Source organism: Hippopotamus amphibius, chromosome 7 (assembly GCF_030028045.1).
Source record: "Hippopotamus amphibius kiboko isolate mHipAmp2 chromosome 7, mHipAmp2.hap2, whole genome shotgun sequence".
Lineage (NCBI taxonomy): Eukaryota > Metazoa > Chordata > Mammalia > Artiodactyla > Hippopotamidae > Hippopotamus > Hippopotamus amphibius.
The window spans coordinates 103,425,891-103,440,827 of record NC_080192.1 but is presented as its reverse complement, the minus strand read 5'-3'; the positions used below and the strand labels follow the sequence as shown (position 1 = coordinate 103,440,827).

The 14,937-nt window shown below is 42.2% G+C and overlaps 1 protein-coding gene across 1 annotated transcript in view; it reads left to right on the top strand.

Moving 5' to 3' along the window:
* Window positions 1-4,706: 4,706 nt before the first annotated feature.
* EML6 (EMAP like 6) overlaps window positions 4,707-14,937 on the top strand; it is a 247,629-nt gene continuing 237,398 nt past the window's right edge. The window contains exon 1 of the mRNA XM_057743235.1: window positions 4,707-4,903. Coding sequence (XP_057599218.1) covers window positions 4,707-4,903 — 197 coding nt within the window. The remainder of the gene's footprint in view (window positions 4,904-14,937) is intronic.

The window sequence follows — 14,937 nt, the reverse complement described above, 5'->3', positions numbered from 1 at the left end:
GTATACATTTACAAGCTTTTCCTGCATCAATTACATCATTGGATGATTTTCTAAATCTACCATTTTCCCTACATTTATTAGCTAGCATTCTTATGTAAATAGCTTTCCTTTATCAACTGAGAATAAGCTTCAGTTCCTCCAAGAAGACAAAGTAAATGCTTAAATGTTTCTCTTTAAGTACTAATTGGCAAAGATGGTATAACAGTCCTCTCTAAAGCTGGCAAATGATTTTGAAATATTATTTATTCTTGAAGTTAATTTTGCTAGGATATGCCTCCAAGGGGACTATTCTATATCATTTTTTTTTCTGATAGACAGTGTACCACTTTAATCTGCAGATTCAGTTCTTTAATATATTCCTCTATTTTATTTTGTTCTATTTGTTGGCTTCTCTAATTTATGAATGACAATGATCTGTAGGTTGGGTTAGCTTTGCTCTCTCAAGCATTATCTATCTATTTCAACATCCTTGGCTTTTTCCTTTGTATTTCTTGTGATAATTTTCAGTATTTCCTCAATGCTGGTAATTTGATTTCCTTTTTTTTTTTTTTTCTATTGTTTAAACTGTGTTCATATTTGATTACTTCTTTAGCTTGGCTTTTATGTTTAGTATCCATCTTTAAGCTCTTGATATTTTGAATTCATATTGTAACTAAGTTCTTCTTTGGTAGAGAATCTTCTTCATTGACATAAATTTTCTTCAAGATGACAAAGTTTCTTCGTCTATATTTCGTATATAATGTGCCTTTCTTTCAAGATTTTGGTTTACTTCTGCTATGCCTTTACTTTTTTTGTTGCTTATGTTTGATGGGGCAGCTCTTTACAAATAATTTATTCAGATACATTATGGATTCTTCTAGACATTCTTCTCACCTTGTCTGAGAATAATTTGATCTTCTCAGAGCTATAGTTTGGTGGCTGGATATTGCTTTTTATCCATTTTCCTGTAGCCTAATATTGGAAAAGGGTAGAGTAGGAAAAGCAATGAGATCCATTGGGATTGAGTACAGCCTCTGCTAAGGGATAGGCCTTTGTTTTTTCTTGAGATCTGATGAAATGTCCAGTTGCAGAGCCCCTTCCAGGCAGCCAAAGGTGTATGTCACCCCGATGTAGTCTGGCTTATTCTCTTGACTCTGCAGAGTGCCTTGATGATGGCAGATACTGCAAAAACATGTTGTTTCTGCTTAAGACCTAAAAATATCCTCCCCACAATGTGGAAACTATACACTTAATTCTCTCATTTTCCTTTTATAAATTGAAGTATTTTAGTGAGAATTTTCATGAGTTCTTGAACTTACCTTATGTCCTTAATACTGTTTCTTAAGAACATTTTCCCCTCTCATTGTCTAAGAAACTTGGGGTGGAAAATTCTGTAACTGTGCCTTACTCTGCAGTATTTTCTCATCAGTTGTTTAATAATAGATCTATGTCTTGAGTTGATAGGTATAGGTATAACATGCTCATTAGTTATATTAAAGGTAACTGAAGAAATGAACATGTTATATCCATTTCTATTTGTTGAGGAGACTCTTTTCAACATCCTTTTGCATTTTTTTCTGGAAGATGTCCCTTCCTTTCTGGACCATTGCTACTACCTCTAATGTAGAACCCCAACCAAGTTCTACCTTAAGCCTCTAGTGCCTGATGCCTTGACTACTACTGTTTTTATTGTTATTCCCCTCTTTCAAGGGGAAAAAAAATAAGTGGCTTTCCATTATTTTAAGAATATGGTGCAAACCTCTAGGTTCAGCTCCATCCACAATCTAACCTTTCAAGTTTATGTCCCCTTCTCATCTTACACAAATTCTTCCTTGCACCAATTCTATTTTCTAAATCTTGTTTTTCTGCACCTGCCCTTTTATTCCATAGACCCAAGCAGAGTGCTTTCAATTTATGTCTACTTATATCAGTTCTACCTTTATTTCCCATTTCCTCCATGAAGGCTTTCCTGACTTATAGCGCTTCATCTTATGAATATTTATACAGAATTTACTGTCTCTATTTAATTCATTGGCACTGTTTTAAGGCATGGCATTACTGGTCATTATATTTTAGCTTGTCTCAAATCTTTTTCAGACCGTGTTTTTTCGTTTGTTTGCCTTTGTTTTTATATTCAATAGTGCCCTTATTGTCTAGCACAGCGCATCCTCATGGATTTGTAGATCCCTGTTTCCTTAAAAAGAATGATGAGACCAACTCACATCCTCTTCACTGCTGCAGGCAGCAGCTGCTCATCCAAACTCTGGCATTTCTAACCTTCTGGAGGCTTTTCCACCATTCAGAGGGCTGTGCTAAAGCTTGAGGTAGTTGAAGAACTAAGTGATTACACTGAGAGCACAGAAAGGAAAGGGCATGCTACCAGTGTCCTTTGCATCGTCCTTTTGCAGCTTTTTAGTCAGTGAGATTTTGAAACCTCTTCTCACAGGTCAGCCTGTGGCCCGGATTTGAAAAGAAACTACTTTAGAACACAACTGGAATTCATAGTTCACTTCAGGCAGTTTTAGAACAAATGCCACCGGCTTCTGCGTTTGAGGGTCAAGGTTAGTTGTCTGTGGCGTGAGCCACCTTCCCATTTGCAAAGTCTGGTTATCCTTAACTACCCAAGCCTTATGAAGCAGTTCATACATAGGAAGGCGCTGGTTCTTAGGACAAAGTGAGACCACATCCACAGCATTTTTCTTAAACGCGGCAGCAGTGCACTTTAATAGATTAGAATCCACCTGAACAAAAAGTAAAACTGAAGTGGGCAACAAACTTGGGCTTGAGTCGGCTACAGTTTGGTGAGGATGTCGGCTACAGTAGCAGAAGAAATTCTTGAGGTGGGCCGTAAAGATTCCAACTCCACTGCTCTTCTTTTTAGATACACACGCACGCTGGCCTGCAGCCTCAGTCACTACAGAACGCGGGGCGCTGGCCAGCAGTCGCCCTTGGTGCGCCTTCCTCTGAGAACCGCAAGCACGCGGGATGCGGTTAACGGCCTCTCCACGGCCCGCTCCAGTCTCGCGGAATCCTGGGACTTGTGGTCCTGCCCTGCCTGCTCGCTGCCAGGGCCCTTGTGGAGCGGACTACATTTCCCAGGATGCATCGGGAAGGGGGCCACATGGGCAGTGGAGGGAGGGGGCGGTCCCAGCTCTCCGGGGAGTCTCTGTTTCCAAGCGCCGAGATCTCGCCTAGTAACCGGCAGCCGCGGTTCCCGAAAGCGGTGCTGTGGCCCCGCCCCCGGAGCTTCGGCTGGAGGACGAACCTGTCTCCTGCTGCGTTCCAGTGACGAAGCCCATCCTCCGGTGCGGGAGGCGGGGAAGAGGGTTGGGGAGGGGGGGGGCAAGCGGAGGATTTCGCTTGCCCGTGCGAGATCCAGGACGTGCTGGCGGCGCCCGCTCAGGGCAGAGGTCAGAGGCGGGAGAGCCGGGATGCTCCACAGGCGAGCCTGGACTGGGTGTGGGAGGAGTGCAGGACGCTGCCACGGCTGCGCTGTGCTCAGGCTGGGGTATCCCGGGGGCCCGGCATCCCTCGGGTCGGCAGCGACCGATGCCTGGGATGGGTGCGCGCGTATGTGAGGGCTCGCTGTCCCCCGTGGTTCCGCGGGCGCTCCCGCCCCACGCCGGGCGAGGGGCATGACCCTTGCGCACGCGAGACCCCATGGCTAGCGCAGACCTTCCTGGGGAGAGGTACACAATTTGATCACTTGTTTATTTAATTTCTTCTGGACCGGGAGCGTTTGTAGGTTGCTCTTTCCTGCCTCAGCTGCACTTGTGTCTCAGTTTCCTCCGATTCAGAAAAATCTTTTATGACGCTTGCAATTGGAGTTGCTCATTAGTGAGAGCTTCTAAGTTCTTTATGGCTTTCTCGGCCAAGAGACGATTCACGGAGGATATGAATTCCGAACACATACACGGCAACTAATTGGAGCATCTAAAAAATGACCGCTGCATATTTGCCCTGGCTTAATGGGGAAGCAGCAAATGTTCTTTCAAATCGTATCAGCAACCACAAACCAGCAGCATTTAGGGCATATTTCATATCATTAAAAAGATGGATCTGGAGGGAGAAAGGAGGAATAGTTGACAGTTTTTTTTTTTAACTTGGTTTAGTTTGGGGATCATTTTCTTGGACTGGGTGACTTATGCAAAATATCTGTTTCTTTCTTCCTCGCTCTCGCATCCTGAATGTAGACTGTCAGTTTCGGATCCAAGGATGGCGATGGCAAAGCCTACCCGAGTTCCTCGTCAAATTAAAGCTGTCACAGAATAAATCCCGCTGCCTGCTGCGAGGGCGCCCCCCCCCCCACGCCCCCCGCGCACAGCAAACTTAAGTGAGCGAACTGGGTAATCGGTGTTTGGATATGCAGATTCCTGATTTAAAAGGCGGGGTGACCCCCCCCAGAACCTCTCCCGGGGGCCGAAGCCCGCAGGTGCAGTGAGGCGTGCGCGCACGGGTGCTGGCGCCCCAGAAGACGCCTCGCCCGGGGAGAGGGAGCCGGGGCGCCGGGCAGGGTCTGGCGGCCGCTCACCGGCGGCTCATCTCTGGCAGCGGCGGCAGCGGATGATGGTGGCGGCCGGCGCGCTGGTCTGTGTCTGTGCGTCGCCGTGGAAATCAGCGCCCGGCGCAGCACACTGAGCCCCTGCAGGTCCTCCGCAGCCCGAGTCTTGGCTAGGACAGACCAGGCGCGCGCGGGAGGGCCGGGGGGCGAGTGGGGTCGGCGTATCATGGCGGATCGGACAGCTCCCAGCTGCCAGCTCCGACTGGAGTGGGTGTACGGGTACCGGGGTCACCAGTGCCGCAACAACCTGTACTACACCGCCGGCAAGGAGGTGGTCTACTTTGTGGCTGGGGTCGGGGTGGTTTACAACACCCGCGAGCACAGCCAGAAATTCTTCTTGGGACACAACGACGACATTATCAGGTGAGGAGGTGGCCTGGGGCGGGTTTGGGTGGGGAGGTTGGAAGGGTGAGGAGAAGGATGACCAACTGGGCTTTCCTGGGGTCACATCCGGAAGCCCCGTGGAATAAAAGAGTCTCTCTGGAACCTCGTGAAATTACAGAAGGGCTGCTGATTCTAAGGCTAGGGCAGAAGCAGGGTAGGGGGTGCAGGTGGGGAGGGAGAGACCTCTTTTCTCCTTATTCCTCCGGAAGGCTTTTAAATCTCGAGTTAAGTATCCAGATGCTTTTTTGGTGTTCATTCCTGCTACAAGTGGAAGGATCCTGGGTAACTATCAAACACTTCTTCCCTCCCTAACTAGGAAAATGTAGGACCAATAACCTGAACTGTGGGTATCATCTTTGGGGGGCTCTTTAGAAGGTTCCTCAGCAAGCAAGAGAATTGCAAAAAAAAAAAAAAAAAACCTAAAAGAAATTTTACTAAAGGTAATTTGGGATGTTCATTCCTGATGCTTTGAAACTAGGAAATTTCTGTAGTGGGTGGGGAGTTTGTTCTCTAATATTTCACTTGGTAGTGACTTAGTGCCAAAAAAGCATATTTGCGGATGCTTCCACGCCATCACTGAGGTTATAAAAAGCTGGCAGTTTCTGGACCCTGCCAGCCAGCCCACAGAATGACCAACATCTAGTAGCGGATAGCCAGGACTGATTAAAAGAACAAAATTGGATGAATAGCTATTTTAGGGGTCCTCCTTATTAAATTGTAGAGGGGTATATTAAACTGTAGAGGGGTAGATTGTAGAGGGCCCTGTCCTCTCATCTTTGGACCAGACGCATTTCCTCCAGCGCTTGTCAGCTTCGTGTGTGACCAAACAAGGTGTGGTCCAGATGCTGTTCACAGGGAATCCTTTTCAGCCTTTGGCAGTTAGGGAAGATTTCCATGATAAGGGAGCCTCAGCCCACAGGCAAAATGACTTGCGGAGGATAGACTACAACTGACAGAGACCATATTTGTACCTTCCAGACTTGTGTGTTCATTGATGTAGAAAAACTTCCATCACATTTCAGAATATTGCCACTTGTGCTCTAAGTTTCCTTTCATAATGAAATAAATGGTTAAGTGGTGTAATCATAATGGTGTTAATTTCTCTGTGGGAAGAATGCTTTTAAAAATAGCTTTTCACCCTCTTGCAGTGTTGTAATTATTCTGTATTCTGGAACCCCCATGCCCCCCACCCCGCCCCCAGCCCTAAAGTTGAAAAATTTGTTACAGAAAGTAAAAACTTAATATTTGAAAATGCAGTGATATATATAGAAATAGATATATCTATATCTATCTATCTATATATATTTAAACCTCAAATTGTAGAAGGTGAAGATTTTAAGTACTAGGAGCTCTACTGTTCTCAAGATTTGGTGGAACTGACATGTAAAACTTTTTTCATGTCACCTATGACAGAATAGCTTTCTTCTTCTCTCCCTGCTATGGTAATGGTTGTGATTGGGGCATCTTTACCTAGTTCCATCCTGGAGGCTTTGCTTCTGTAATTACCAAGCTGATTATTAAAATCAGAGGTACAAATGATTAACAGTAACTCGTGAAAAGGTTAGATGTTTAAAAATTAAAACCCATTATGTTTTTGCTTTTTCTTAACACAGTGCTTTCCATTACACCATCAAAATAAGATGTAGTCCTTTGGGGGAAGGGAGAGAGTGGCAACTAAATAGAAAATTCCCTGAGGTTAAATAATAGTAATGTGACAGTTCACTGAACCACTTTGAGGATTTGAACTCCTAATCTTAATTTTTTTCTCTAGGAAAAAAATTAAAGGCACTGTTAAACCTGAAGGTGGGAAAAGGGTGGAGTTGCAGTAAACCACTGTTATGACAGGCTGTTGGACTAGAGGGGGTGTGATGATATCTGGCTTAGTTGAAGAAGCACTCAGATTTGAAGAAAAGGTGAATGAAGTTATTTGTGTAACCAGGTTTGCAGGGAGCTTCAATTGTTAAAAAGAAAAAAAAGCTGATTTAGCTTCTAGTCTGTTTATTAAGGCAGTTATATCTTTACACTTTATAGTGACATAGTAGCAAGGCTGCCTGCAGAGAAAGGACTTTATTGCTAAATTTTCCATGATATTTGGTTGGGTCTGAGAATGTATAGGTGAGCAGAGTTCTTTAATATCCATGTATGTGTTTGCACATAGGAATAAAATTAAGTTCAACAGATTAAAAAATACAAACTACAGATCATTATGTAATTAGGAGCTGTAAAATTAGAAAATGTAGAATGTTTATGTTGTTATTTTGCTTTATCTTATTTATGTGAAGATCTTTTACCAGTGAAGGTAGTACACAAACAGTATTTGTTTTTATCCTCAGTATATGGGATTCTTAAGTGCCATTTTCGTCACAATTTTATTCCCAGAAACATATTAGATATTTGAAATTAATGTTGTAAAATATTAGGAATGTTAATGTATTAACTGTATAAATGGAGAGGAAATTTGTAGTCTTTTGTCTTTATGAATTTCAACTCATTTCTGTATAGTGTGTTATACTGCTGATTTTCTATTTAGAATATTGATGTTTGTCATTGGATGAGGAGGACTAAAGCTAAGGTGTTGTGCAAAAATGGGGTGTCTTGGAATCATGACATGAATATTAAAACTTCTAACTCTTGATTCCATCAAACGAGATAACATAAGTAATCATCCACATGGCTGTTGCATTAGTTTGAAGATATAGTCATAATGCATACCTTTCCTACTGATTTATTTATTGTGCTCCTTTCCCTAGAATGTTAACTAGAAAGCAGCCCAACAAATATTGATACCACACTCCATTTTAGAAAACCGTGTCATCTGTGAGATCACGGTGAACTTTAATAATAATGCAGGAGTTGGCAGAGCTCATTAGAGCTCAGCATATGTGTCCTCCTGATTTGACAGACTATGTGTTTAAGTCAGATTTTTAAAAATGTTGGCATGTGAAGCGTAATGTGATTTATTGGATGTGGAGGCTTAGTTTTATTCTCTTGAATGATTACCCTTCAATACAGATAACAGATTAGTGGATGATGCCATATTTTAGCTCTGATAACGTTATGATGGGACAAGTAAATATTAAAGCAGCACAAGCACTCAAATCAGGGCTTAAAGGCAAGAACAGTAATAGAGGCAGGAATAATTACTAACTTGGTTTCTGCTGCAGGTAACAGACCATGACAGAGAACTGGAGCAAAGGAAAGAAAAGGTCATGAGCACATTCGCTCTCTGTCGCCTCCCGTCCATTTTCACAGTGATTCCAGTTGAGACATTTTTCTCCTTACTCTGGATCCCTATTTTGCATCTGACTAGTCCTCTGTCTCCATTTTCACTTCTCTTATTTTTCAGCTCTCTGTTGCAGAGGAGGTTTTTCTGAAGTACAGTTTTAGGGGAAAGGGCGCTGACTTTGATTTCATACCCACTTGGGTTTGAACACACTCTGTGTTTACTAGAGACATCCGAATGAGTGGCTTGACCTCTCATGGCCTTGTTTGTTTGTGAAAGGGTGGGTAAAAACATCTACACTGCAGAATTGTAACCATTAGAAATAATGTATGCAGATAGTTTAGCATGGGGCCTGGCCCTTGGTGCTCAATAAATGCTCTTAGTAATGATAGTGGCAGTACAGTATTTAATTAAAAATACATACACCGAAGACAAAAAAATGTTCCCTCATTGTCCACAGTCTGAAGTCCAAACTCTTGAATTTTCCATTCTCTCTGGTCTTAACCCATCTTCCTACCTTTATTTTCCTTTTCTTAAAAAAAAAAAAAAACCGTAAATTGTTTGCTTCCCACTTGCCCTATAATAAGATTACTCTGTTCTTTCCTGCCTCATGCTGGAATGACTTATCTCCTCCTTCATCCTCCTCCTCCTGATCCCTTTGCCCCAGAGGCATACTGGTGGGAGCTTGGGCTTTGGTCAGGCAGACCTGATTTTGAACCTGGATTTGCCACCAGTTGGTTGACTTGGAGAAATTGCTAAACCTCTGTGAGTTTCAACTATCATCAGTAAAATATCTTCTCATGTGTGCAAGGGAGGTTTAAAGATATCTAACTTGTAGCTTGTGAAGATAACATACAAGGTTCCCCACAGTGTTTGGCCAATAGGAAGTGCCTGTGGCAAGGAGCCTATTTGTATCCACATCTTGCATGGCCCTGTCCATTTCAATCTCACCTCTCCCATGAGAGCTTTTTACCATCCTTAGGTGAAGGGGTGCCTTAGAAGAAGGAATGCCTTGCACTCCTAAAGTTTTAGATCTTTCATGACTGATGCTGCTCACTTAATATATATCATTTAGTGCCATTCTTTCACTCTGAATATTTTCATTTGTAAATGTGTATAAGATCCTTGAGGCTGGGAATGAATTTAATAATCAGAGCACACATTTCCTGAATGCAGACTCAGTGCTACATGTGTGTACAGATTTCTCTCTTCCATCCTCTTAACAACCTGTGACGTTGGTACTGTTGTTAGCCTCAGTTTACTGGTGAGGAAACCAAGGCACAGAGAGGTTAAAGATGTTGCCTACGGTCACTATTTAGCAGATTGTAGAATGGGAATTGGAACCCAAGTCGGTCTGATTCCAAAGCCCAGCTATCACTTCACCACTTTACACACTTTTTGATTTTTCTTAGTCACTGTGGTCCCTACCATTGCGTCTTGTTTCTAACCAGAACTCAGTCAGTTTGCGGCTCCTTGTAACTCTGTTTTTCAATCTCATGCTTTATTTAAGGGTATTTGAAGCAGATCACTAGAACTCTGTCTAGAAATGGAACCATGTTCAAGGTCACCACGACCTTTGAAGCAATGACCTGAGACGAACTACTGGAGATGTTTTTAAAAAAATTTTTAAGTCTCAGTTGTGACATGGCTAAAATTATTTGGTGCTGCAAGTACAATTGCACTTGTTGATTTGAAGAGAGGGGTGTAACAGCCATGGTTGGGCCTGGAGTGTGGGATAAACAGGTTCACATGAAGGCCTGGAGATGTGATTTCGTATTCTTCAGTCCCTTGACCAGTTCGAGTAAATGAAACACGGGGACAACGATAAAGAATCATACCTGTATTGAGTTGAGTGCTTGCTCTATACCAGACACTACACACACACACAGACACACACATACACACACACACACGGAAATCCCTTCACCCACAACTCTGAGAGATAGCCTTTCTTTTACAGGTACAGCTCAGAGAGGGAAAGAGGTTTAAGCAGAGTCACTCAGTGGTACCATCCACTATTCATTAAATCTCACTTGCTGTGTTCATTGGCATTAGCACATAGGGAAAGGTTTTGATGGAAGCTTATGATCTGTTCATAAACGATTTTACTATTGTTATTTTTCTTAATAAGCTATAGTCTGGTGATTCTTATTAAGATTTCTTTACTCTCTAAATTGGGTAGATTTTTCATTTGTTTATTCATCAGGAACTCATTTCACATCTAGAATGTACCAGGTGTGAGGGTGCAGCATTGAACATGACCAAGTTCTTGCCCCCAACGTGGGGGGGTAGGCCAACAATGAATGAACAAGAAAGCAAGGTGAATATAGGTTATGGTAAGTACTAAGGAGGGAATGATCGTAGAGGGGAACTGGGTTGAGTGGAGGTGTGGGAGCTACCTTAGATAAGGTTTCTGGAGCAGCTCTCTAGGGAGATGGCATTTAAGCTGAGACCTGAAGGATGAGAAGGGGCAGGTGAGTAAAGATGTGATGGGGAAGAAAGGTTATGTGCAAAGGAACCAGAGTGGGAAAGAAAGCCCAGAATCTGTTGTAGATATCCAGAGAAAGACCAAGGTCATAGTAATTCTCATCCAGGTCATTAATGCCTCATGGGTTTTGGCACCATATGTCCTAGATTTCCCAGGACAGTCACAGATATTCCATTCAGTTATTGTTATGGATATCCTTGCTCTTGTCATATCATGTTCTCTTTTTAATTAAGAATACATGACCATGTTTTTATTTTTAAAATATAGTTACAATATAATGGGTCACTCCTTGAAAAACATTACACTGGAGTATGCTTTCTTACAGAGAATTATATTGGCCCTACCACCAATGGTCAATCAGAATGTAGATTATACTGTAGTAAGTGAAAAACTCTTCCAAGGCAGCATCTCTAAGCAGGCTGTTCTAGGGCCTCTCCTACCTGCAGAGATGTGGATCTGAACACCTTTGCAATGTAGGTGATGTATTTGCTACCAAAAAAGAAAAAGGAAGCTGCTGGGAAGGTTACCTTGCTGGCTCTACTTCTGGGACTCTTTCCCCAGTAGGCTGAAGACACATGGAAAACCATCCTTTAGCCAGCAGACTACACATTTTCAGCAGTCAGCCTTCTCTTGTAGATTTAACTTGATTTGTCATATGTGGATTGGTCTTAAATGTGATTAAAGTGCTTGACAGCAAACAGTTCTTCTCAAATATCATTGTGCATGGGGATCACCCAAGCACTTGCTAATAAAATCCAGATTCTGAGTTAGTAAGTCTGGCATGAGGCCTGACATCGTGCATTTCTAACCAGCTCCCAGTTGATGCTGATGCTGCTGGTCTACTGTGCAGCAAGATGTTTGGGACCTCGTTTGTGTGGTTCAGAGATCAGCAGACCAGTGTTCCTTTTTTTCAACCCAAAATATATCGCCAGCTTGTGAAACAAGACTTTTAATAATACATGTATATATGACTTATTATTTATTAAATTCTTAAATTAACAAAATCAATGTTTTCATTAAGTTGGCACCTAACCCAGTGTTCTTTCAGAGAGAACTAAGCAGGAAGTGGTTGGAACAAGTTAGGGAGATGGCTAGCGTGTCCCTGTGGGCAGCGGAAGAGTGTGTCCACAGCCTTTGTGTAGACATATGTTTTCTAGTCTCTTGAGTATATACCTAGGAGTGGAATTGCTGTATCATACGGTGACTCTGTGTTTAACTCTTTGAAGTACTGCCAAATTGTTTTCCAAACAATTTAATCAGCAATGTATGAGAGTTCCAATTCCACCATATCCTCGCCAACACTTGCTGTTGTGTTTTTGATTATAGCCATCCTGTGGGTGAGAAGTGGGATCTCATTGTGGTTTTAATTTGCATTTCCTAAGAACTAATCATATTGATCACCTTTTCACAAATTTTTTGACCATTTATATATCTTCTTTGCAGAAAATATCTGTTCACATCCTTTGCCCATTTTTAAATTGGCTTATTTGTCTTTTTATTGTTGTAGGAGTTCTTTACGTATTCTGAATATAAGTCCCTCATCTGATATATTATTTACAAGTATTTTCTCCCATTCCGTAAGTTGTCTTTTCATTTTCTTAATGGTATCCTTTGAAGCACAAAAGTTTAAAATTTTGATGATGTCCAATTTATTTATCTTTTTCTTCTGTCACTTGTACTTTTAGTGTTATATCTAAGAAACCTTTGTCTAATCCAAGGTCACGAAGATTATTTCTAGTTTTCTTATGAGAGTTTTATAGTTTTAGCTTTGACATTTAGGCAGATAATCCATTTTGAGTTAATTTTTATATGGTGTGGGATAGGTGGTCCAACTTCATTCTTTTGGATGTGGATATCCAGTGGTTCCAACACCATTTGTTGAAAAGACTTTTCTTTTCCCACTGAATTGTCTTGGATGTCTGTCGCCTTTGAGTTGCCCTACCAGGCAGCCCATTCCTCTCACACAGAAAGTATTGAACGTTCGGGGACCCAGAAACAAATGATCATTAAAAAGATTAACCTAGAAGTAATAGAAATTCGAGGCTTTGGTCACCATCCTGTATTTGTAAAGATACAGTTATATTCTATGAGACGTATATACAGATTTTTATATATTTAAAGAATATAACCGTTTATACTTTGAGGAGCTGGTAGGTAGATAGAACAGAACAGGACAATGATGAGAAATACTGAATTGAGGGCAAGACGAGGTTGGAAAGGGATATTAAGGGGTTTTAAAAACAAAATACATCGTGGAATTTTCAGTTCTCATAAGAGGCCGTGCCACGGTGTCCCTGGGAAATGCTGGACAGCAGCTGGTGACCACAGCCTTGGCGGGTTAGGTGGACATCAAGCATTTGCCTAATGGGGCATCAGTGCTCCTACTAAGAGTATTCCCTCTCCTGCTGGGGTCTGGTGGTGAGGGTTGGGGCAGAGGGGAGCATGTGGGAATAGGGGCTGATGCTAGCAGGCACCAGAGAAATGGCCTGACCGTACGCACAGGAGGCTTCCTGGAGCTGGCACATCTGCTCAGGTGAGGGAGGTGAGGCTCGGGCAGCAGATACTTACCAGCTGGTGAAGACCTATTTTATACTTTACCTGGCACAGATACTGGTGTGTACCTGCTGGACACCAGCTTTGGCAGTGAGTGAAAAGTTTGCATAAGCAAACCGTGGATGATTTAGTGAGCTTGCCATCTAACAGACATTGAGAAAGAATCTTCCTCAAGCCAGACTTAAAATCTACCTAAGGTTCCCCATTACCAGCAGGATAAGGTTTAAGCTTATCCATGCTCCTTCAGTGTGGTCTCCTAGGACTATTATGATCTGTTCCCTTGCTTTTCCTCCAGCTTGATGTCCCTCCCTGTCCAAACATCCTCCAGCCACATCAAACTCCTTGCAGTTCCCTGGACCCAGGATCCTATTTTGTGTATCTTCATTCTTGCACATGCCATTTTTAAAAAAATAATTTCTATTGGAGTATAGTTGATTTACAATGTTGTGTTAGTTTCAGGTGTACAGCAAAGTGAATCAGCTGTACATATGCATATATGGACTCTTTTTTAGGTTCTTTTCCCATATAGATCACTACAGAGTATTGAGTACAGTTCCCTGTGCTATACAGTAGGTCCTTATCAGTTATCTATTTTATACATAGTAGTATAGTAGATGTCAATCCCAATCTTTCCTCCTCCCCCTCTTCCCCACTCTGGTGACCCTAAGTTTGTTTTCTACATCTTGCACATGCCATTTTGACTGCCTGAAATGACCCCTCACTTGCCCACTTATACTGTCTTTTTCTTCCTTCAGTCTCAGTGCCGTGTCATCTCCCCCTGAAGCCTTACCTTAACAGCTCAAGACCATTTAGGCCCTTCTTTCTTTATGCGTCCAGGCTACCATGCAAGGACCTCCCTGCTGGGGTCATTGTAGTCATTGTTTTGCACTTATTGACTTACCCATCTCTCCACCTGCTCTAAGTTGTGTGTGTCCCCTGCCGAGCACCTGTTGTGGACATAGTAAGTGCTTAATGTATTGTTATTTGTTATTAGTTCTTCATATCTCAAATTATTTGGAAGGAGCAAGGTATGAAATGGGAAGAAACTTCTACAGAATTCATCCTGTACTTACTTTGTGCGGAGAAAATCGTGAAAATAAATTCTCATTTGGCACTTACAGATGGGATTCAGAATCTTCTTTTTAAAAAAATATTTGGCAATAATTACCAACTACTGCATTGCTCTTAAATCTGAAACAAGTTCTGTGTGGCTTCCTCCTATGACTCTCCTGGTATAGATGGAAGAAAAGCTACTGGAGACATATCCGTGGAGGCATTGAACTGTATCCATGGATCACACAATGAAACATTCCTTTTGAATGACTTAAGATTTTTTGACTGTGTCATAAGGAAAATCTTGATTTGTATCTCTTTAGATTTAGGAAACACAGGGGTATTTTAAGTACCTTTTGACAATATGATGGAATAAGTTTGTAGGAGGGATATCTGAGGAGATTGTAAGGTGACACCTGTCAACTCTAAATGAATTTAAGTTCTTACTGGCCCAGAAGAGTTTCACCCGAAGATACAGAAGTAGGTGTTCAAAGGCAGACCTCCTGGAGAAAGTGGCTTTTGAAGAATGAAGAGCAGGCAAGTGGAAAGGGAATAGGGGAAGGAGGGAACACCAGGGAGGGAAGAGCTTGTGCAAAGGGTCTCCTAAAGGAGAGTAGTTCAGTGTTGCTAGAGTGAGGAGTGTATTGTGAGAGATGAAACTGGAGAATTGGGCTGGAGCTGCATCACTAAGAGATC